General features: G+C 53.5%; 1 protein-coding gene across 1 annotated transcript; it reads left to right on the top strand.

Moving 5' to 3' along the window:
- Positions 1-688: 688 nt before the first annotated feature.
- Positions 689-5991, top strand: LOC142403578 (olfactory receptor 14A16-like). The gene is made up of 2 exons (XM_075489825.1): positions 689-702; positions 5049-5991. Exons 1-2 carry the CDS (start codon positions 689-691, stop codon positions 5989-5991), a joined length of 957 nt encoding a protein of 318 aa, XP_075345940.1.
- The last annotated feature ends 2018 nt before the right edge of the window (positions 5992-8009 follow it).

The raw sequence follows: 8009 nt of genomic DNA, 5'->3' as shown, positions 1-8009 counted from the left end.
AAACCCATCTCCATTTCTGTTGAGTTTGCTCAAGTCACCCTTGAGTTGATTCCCATCCACCGCTGGTTGTCCTCCTCCACAGGAAGAGAACACAGGGACCATCCCCTCAACACAGGGGGCATCCCCCATACGCATCCTGCCTGCCAGTATCTCCAGCGGAGCCTGCGTTCCTCCATTGCAGAACCCCATATGAGCAAGCTGTCCCACCACATCTCATTTAATCCAAAGCCATGGGGCTCCAGCTCCTCCTGCCTGTGATCCACCTCCTCCTGCCTATGTACATTTGGACCGCAGCAGCTCAGCTCTGGCACCAGGGTGGAGTGCAGACTTCTAACAGGCAAACCTGAGCAGTGACCCTGACCAGAAGACCATTGTCCATTGAGCTGTGCGGCATTGCATGTACAGCCTGGCCTTCACGCCTGTGCTGTGCAGAACAGAGCCCTTGGCCGCAGGACAACTTCAGCAACTCATTGTCTCACAGGAGCCTGCAGGCAGATCCCACTCAGTACTGGCCCTTACGCCTCCTGCGTGGCCTTGCCTGTAGCTAACAAGGCAGCAAGAAGTTCTCATGAGAACATCATTTCTGTTAGACTGTAGAGATGACGAGAAGAGTTCTTTTTTGGTAAGAAATTCCTACAGCAGCTTGAATGATCCAAACAGGGGAATGTCTTCTATGGGTGGGGTCCGCATGGCATGCTGCGGGTGGGTCAGAGGCCTGTTCAATGCTACACCACCTGGGGTCCCACCATCTAAAAGGGACCTGAGATTATCTGCATGATTCTCTCTTTATAGTGTTAGTGCTGATGAACAGCATTTTAAATGATACCTCACAGAGTCTGAGTGCCTTTCTTACTCCAATTATAATGAACCAGTGGTGAAAAACATTCTCTCAGCACCTTTGGATGCAGCCCCTCCAGTGCCATGCAGTGGTAAGGGTGGAGTTTGCTCAAGTAACCCCTGGCTTGATCCCCATCCACTGCTGGTTGTTCTCCTCCAGAGTTCTGCCTCAAAGCACAAAGGCCTGGGAGACCTCGCTGGTGGGAACTGAGGCAAAGAGGACGTGGAGTAGCTCACATCTATCTACACCTACTCTTACCAAATGTAGCAGTGGTCTCACAGTATTTCTGACTCTTCTTTAGCTGTTCCTGAGGTAGCAACAGCTCATCTTAATGTCCTTGAATGCCCTTTTGAGTTTCAACTAAGTTTTGATAGGAAGCATGTCTGTGCTTGGATTATGCTGTCCTTGAAGACAAGATGTATGCAGGCACACTGTTAAAATCATTGGTCTGTTCCTTGATGGAATCCTCAAGGGAGTGAGTAAAGACCCCGGTGTGGGGTGCTTTGTGTTCAGGCAATGCATGCACCTGTTGTGCCAGAGAAGGGACAGACCTTGCTTCTCTGATGGCATCTGATGACCGATGCCTCTGACTGATGGCAACAGTCCCTGGCACACAGGCATCAATCGCACTCCCTGCAATGCTGTCAGGGGTGTCTGTCACGCACCCGCCCTGAGTGGGAATTGCTTTCCTGCAGGTCCTGTGCTGTCCCTGCCAGCCCTGGCATCTCAGGGAGCTCTGTGGGCCTGGATTGGAACATTAAAGTGAGTAGATACCCTGAATTCTGAAAGGCAATGTGGGGATGAACATGAGGCAACTGCCAATGCAGTGAGTGGAGACCTAGTAAATCCAACAGATGGAGAAGAAGGAAGAGTGAGACTGGGCTCTCATATGGCATATGACTTCATTCCATCATATGGATATAGGCCACCCAGAACATAATGAGTGGGGACAGGTTCAGTTGCCCTTAATTTGGGCATCAGCTGTCATTTCACTTGGCCACAGGAAACTCCCAAGAGCCTCCAAGAAGATGCCCCCAGGTGGTGTCCTGTCTCTACATCTGCCTGCACATATCTTCGATCTGTCTCTATTACCTGCACATATCTTTGACCACCTCTGGCCCCTCAAATGTCACCAGACATTTGCATCTGAACAGCTCACTCCTGGCCTCCATCACCATTAATTTCCATGGGAGCTGAGAGAAGGAGCTCACATGCAGGTGTCTATTGAATGACCACCTGAAGAGAGGCAAGAGGAATTCCACCTCCTGTGGGTTGGTGGTGTGCATGGCAGGGAGCTGAGTCCCCTTCCAGCCCCAGGACTACAAACCAGGGAGAGGATGCCTTGACTGACTCAGCTGAATCCCTTCCCTCAGCAGGGCATAAAGAGATCCCTGCCTGTGTCTGTCTGGCTGTCCTGTCTAATGATGGGCCAAGAAAAGTTGATATTTCGACCCAACTCTGTCTCTGAGCAGAGAAATGCCACTGCTGGAACGAAGTGTCTCTCCCCAGCTGAGAGAGGGAACATCAGTGATTCCTTCAGCTTGTTCCACAGGAGGTTCCCCTGGAGCCCCAGCCACAAATCAAGGGAACCCCAAGGGGGCAGAGAAATTGCTACCTTGGGCTGGTCCTCTGCTGCTGAGCTGGGCCGGGCTCCTGGGACAGAGGGAGCTCATGGCAAGTGGGCAGAGCTGCAGAGAGACAGCTCTGCCCAGGAGCAGCAGCTCTGCAAAGCACAGCAGGGCTGAGGGCACAGCCTGCAGGCACCGAGGGGACAGGAGCAGGGCAGAGAGAGCTTAAAGGCAGTCTGGGCTGTGAGGAAAGTTGAGAGCTTGCTGGGGGAGAAATCTTCACAGCCCTCTACATGGTAAGTACCTGCATGACAGGCAATGTATCTGCAGTTTGTGGAAGGATCTCCAAAAGCTGGCACATCCCACAGTCAGGAGGACTTCCACAGTTCCTCTAGCGTAGAGGAGGACATGCTGCAGAGCAGGGCTTCCCTGCTGCACCATCAGAGGGACAGGGCATCTCAGCTGCCTTCTCCCAGGGACAGCTACAGGGCTGTGAATGTGTGTGTGTGCAGCCCAGGGTGCCCAGGGCTGTCCTTCAGAGTCCCTGTGCCCCAGAGGGCTGTGTGCCCAGGCAGGGACTCTGCCGCCTGCCAGGGTCAGCACTCAGCCTGCCCGGGGAGCTCCCCATGGCACTGCAGAAAGAAGCTGTGGGTGGAAGGAACAATTTCTGGCAGGGCAGGGTCTGTCTGCTGCGTCACTCAGGGCTGCTCACAGCTCCAGATCACCACTAGGAAAATTCCAAGGGGGTGTTTCAAGAGGAAGGTCAAGGCAGAATTTACTAGAAAGAGATTTCCTGAGTCTGTGTTTTCAGTTTCCTACTTGGAGGGCAGGGAACAGGAGCAGGGCTGGGGGTGGGGGAGGGAAAGAGAAATAGAAAAGGACCTGTCAAGCTTGGACAAGTCATTGAGACTTCTGAGCTGTAACTTTGAGGGGTCAGCAGGTCTGCTAATAGCCTCCTAAAGTGCCTTCAGCCATTCCTCTACCTATGGACAGCACCAACATCACGTTTGCTGGACCCATCAGGGCTGTTCTCACCCGCCCTTTTGAACCTCCAAACAGGAACACGTGCCCAGGCAGTGCCCTGCAAACAGGCAGGTTTCTGTAGGCCGAGGTGAGTGCACAGAGGTTGGGATGGGGTCTGTGAGTGCTGACAGGGAAAAGACATGGCCGAGGGAATCACTTCCCAGGAGGAAAATCTCCAGGCAGCAGGGTTACGATCAGGGAAGGAGAGGAAACTTAAAACAGATATGCTGTGGGAAGGAGAATTCAGAAAACTCTGTAACATCCCCTCCATCACAGACCCCTTCCTCTGAGCAAGCCCCCTTGCCTCCTCTCCCACCCAGCAAAGCCTCTGCCCTCAGGGCTGTGGGGTCCAAGGCATGAACCACCTCCTCTGCAGCCACAGCTCCAGCAGAGCCGTGCTGCAGCTCTCCAGCCACATGCCCACTTCCCTCTGCAGAGCACAGGGGCTGACACCAACTGCCTGGCAATGTTGGTGTCTGGGAGGTGGCGTGCACAGCTGGGTAAGGGCAACGCTGTCCTGAGTGCCTGGCTGCCTCTCCCCTCGCCTCTCTCAGCCAGACCCTCACTGTATTTTTCCTTGTTTCTCCACTTGTCTGTGTTATTGCTGTTGTTATCCTGTTCTTGCTGTCAGGCTCTCTGGGGATGGGAGTTTCAGCTGCAGAGTCACACACTGATCTTGTGGGTCCTTTTGTGCAGGTGTGTCCATGGGAACAAGTGTCCCAGCTTTCCTCTCATCTGTGAGGCTGTGGGCAATGCAGCCTGTGGGGCTGGGGAATGAGCTGGTTTTCCCTTAGTGACATACCATCATGAAAAATCTTACGGATCTCCTTTTGGTATCTTCCCCATGCTGTGAGCTGCCCTCAAGAATGCAAATCTGTCCCATACCATCCCGTAAGCACAGTGCTGCTATGACCAAGGAAATGCTGTTGGGTTGGTGAAATGAGCCATGTGTGTCCTTGGCTAGAAGTGGGTTGCTGAGATGTTGAGAAAGGGTGAGACATCTAGCAGTCTGCAGTGGAACCCTCTGCTCTCAGCAGTGTCTGCTGGCTTTTCACGCAAACAGAGCAGTGTGATCGCCCTCAGTCTCAGAAAGGTGCAAGCCCAAGGCATCTCGGTCTGAAGGACAGACCAGGGCCCCTCACTCTGCTCTAATCCAATGGCAATCCTCTTGCCTTGCAGGATTCTGTCAGTTCTCCCTGAGGGCAACAGAAATACTAGGACATCCCAGTACAATCCTCAAATCAGATGGGGGGAATAATATAAAAATTTCCCCCAAATTTAAAAAAAAAAACAAACAACACAACAAATTTCAGTCTGCTTTCTGCAATCTTCATTCCTTAGCACTGGGATTCAGATGTTGACAAGCCCTTCTGTTATGGGTGGATTCATAGGACAAAGTTGAACACCAGGACTGGCCGCTGCTTCCACCATTCCCATGAACTCACTGCTGCAGAGCAGGGCTGACACCTCAGCAGCCAGTGGCCAGAGGCCCAGCTCCTCACGCCACATTCAACCAGCACCAAACCAGAGCTTCAGCCATGGAGCTGAAGGAAGGTGTCCTAGGAAAGGGAAATAGAGGGGTGGATATAAAGGAAATAGACGGGTCCCCATGCCTGGAGGCAGCAAATATCCAATGGCAGCTCTATCACCGAGTTCCTCCTCCTGGCATTTGCAGACACACGTGAGCTGCAGCTCTTGCACTTCTGGCTCTTCCTGGGCATCTACCTGGCTGCCCTCCTGGGCAATGGACTCATCATCACCGCTGTAGTCTGCAACCACCACCTCCACAGCCCCATGTACTTCTTCTTCCTCAACCTCTCTCTCCTCGACCTGGCCTCCATTTCCACCACTGTCCCCAAAGCCATGGCCAATTCCCTGTGGGACAGCAAGGCCATCTCCTACATGGGATGTGCTGCCCAGGTCTTTCTGTTTGTCTTTTTCATGTCAGCAGAGTTTTCTCTCCTCACCATCATGTCCTATGACCGCTATATGGCCATCTGCAAACCCCTGCACTATGGGACCCTCGTGGGCAGCAGAGCTTGTGTCCACATGGCAGCAGCTGCCTGGGGCAGTTGGTTTCTCTATGCTGTGCTGCACACTGCCAATACATTTTCAATACCTCTCTGCCAAGGCAATGCCCTGGACCAGTTCTTCTGTGAAATCCCCCAGATCCTCAAGCTCTCCTGCTCAGATGCTTACCTCCGGGAAGTGTGGGTTATTGTGGTTAGTATATTTGTGGATTTTGTGTGGTTTGTTTTCATTGTGCTGTCCTATGTGCAGATCTTCAGGGCAGTGCTGAAGATCCCCTCTGAGCAGGGACGACACAAAGCCTTTTCCATGTGCCTCCCTCACCTGGCCGTGGTCTCTTTGTTTATTAGCACTGTCATGGTTGCCTACCTGAAGCCCCCCTCCATTTCCTCCCCATTGCTGGATATGGTGGTGGCAGTTCTGTACTCAGTGGTGCCTCCAGCCGTGAACCCCCTCATCTACAGCATGAGGAACCAGGTGCTTAAAGACACATTCAAGAAGCTGATTCAATCAGCTCTTTCTCAGCAGCAATAGCCTGCTCACGTCTCTTCAGAAGTGATTTCAAATTCATCTTGGGAACCTCCTGTGCTTTGGGCATTTTTTCTGTGATGTCCATGTTTGTCCATGTCTGCATCGACTCCACTTCCCCAGAGGCATGAACCCAGCCTGTCTGACCCAGAGGCCTGTTCACATGTGTCTGGCACAATGGTACAGCTGGCTTCTCGTGTCGCACCTCTGTAATAAAAGGGGATTTCCTCATGGTGGTGTCTGGAGGTTGGGCTCTTCTTCCAAAGCTGAGCTCAGGCTGAAGAAATTGCCCCCACAATGCCATGCTGTTTTGCTTGGGTTCTCCCCATGGGATGAGGGGAGGAGGGCATGTGGCAATGTGTTAGAGAATGGGCCTGGGCTGAGCCTTCACCTGTGGGTGCCCAGCTCCCCCGGAGATGGTGAATGATCAACAGGGATCTGCCTGGGACTCTCACCCCATGGCTTTCAGGCACCACAGCCCGCTCGCTCTGCAGAGCAATACCAACAGCACGGGACCCTGTGGAGGGCACAGGGAGGAGGAAGGAGCGGCAAGTCAGGCCAGCATGGACAAACTTCCCTGGTGAAAGGCTCTCTGGGGGCAGGAACGTCTCTGGAGAAGGGAAAGCAGCAACTCTATGCTTCTAGGAGGGAATAAATGACAAAGAGATATCTATTTCTGAATGCACCAGCTCGGGCAGGCTTCTCTATTGCTTGGGTGGCTGGAGCAGCCTGAGGATGCCCTGGGCCAGGAGCCTTTTCCTGGGAGTGGGGCTGGCACAGAGGGGTTTGCTGGCCATGGACAATAAGGCTGTCTTGGAGACAGGAGCAGACACTGGCCTCCATCTCCTCATGCCATGGCTGGCCCTCAGCCCTGGGACTGAGACACCTCTCTGCCTCTCTGGCAGGAGCTACTGTGAGCTTCAGAGGGGCTGGGGCTGTGGGGTTGAGTGTGCAGAGCTTTGCAGTACCCATCAATGGGCACTGCCATGGGGTCAGCCCAGAATGGGCTGCTTTTCTGGGCTGGACAGGAAAGAGATAGATGGGTAGGGGACGGAAAGTGCTGGGGACCACCAGATAGGGATGGGGTGGGCTGGAAACTACTTGGGAGAGGAACACACTGAAGTTAGCTGAGCTTCCTGACCATGCAGGGTGAGGACTCACACCAGGGGGTTGCTGGTGCAGAGTCAGGGCTTGTGGAAGGCAGCGGAGACTTGCAGACACAGGAGAGAGGAGGCTGGTCTGTTGTCTTTGGTGGCATGGACAGCTGGGGAAGGTGCCCCAGGGCATTTGTAACACAGACAAACACCACCACCCCCAGTGCCCGGTTGCACCACAGCACTACCCTTCAAGTGACATTTCCTTTTTCCTCATGCCCAGGCTCAGACTCCAAACCTTCTCCTTTCTCATGCTGTTTCCTCTACAAAGGAAATCTTCATCCTCTCTGAAAGCACCCTTCAAGCAGCTGCAGGCCATGACAACATTGTCCTTGGCCTCTACGTCAGGAGGCCAAAGCAGCCCAGGTCCCTCAGCCTCTGCACACAAGTCATGGGATTCAGCCCCTTCACCCCATCTTGGCAGATGTCCTCTGCACCTTCTCCAGGTCCTCCCTACTCCTGCAGAACATGGAGCCCCACCCCAGCACAGATTAGTTCAGATGTGGCCACACCCCTGCTGAGTCAAGGGAGGAGCTAACTCCTTTTGTCTGGGTGGCCACACTCCTCCTAATTCAGCCCCATATGCAGCTGGCCTGATTCGTGGTCAACATGCTGCACTGGCTTCCTATAGCATCCCTTGTAGCAACCACGCCTTCTCCTCAGGCTCACTCCTCAGCCGGTCAGCTCCAAGCTTGCCTTGATACATGAGGTTATTCTGCTCCTGATGCAGGACTGGCCACTTCTCCTTGTAAAACTTGGTGAGGTTTCTGTTGGCCACCCTGTCCTGTGGTGCCTCTAACAAGATGGCAGCATGAGGAACTGCAGGACAAGACGGATAATAAAAGGAGGCCCTAGTCTAACGGACTTGCA

The sequence above is a fragment of the Mycteria americana genome, unplaced genomic scaffold, assembly GCF_035582795.1.
Source record: "Mycteria americana isolate JAX WOST 10 ecotype Jacksonville Zoo and Gardens unplaced genomic scaffold, USCA_MyAme_1.0 Scaffold_39, whole genome shotgun sequence".
Taxonomy (NCBI): Eukaryota; Metazoa; Chordata; class Aves; order Ciconiiformes; family Ciconiidae; genus Mycteria; species Mycteria americana.
The sequence above is the reverse complement of the archived record's forward strand: the minus strand, read 5'-3'. Positions and strand labels throughout refer to the sequence as shown.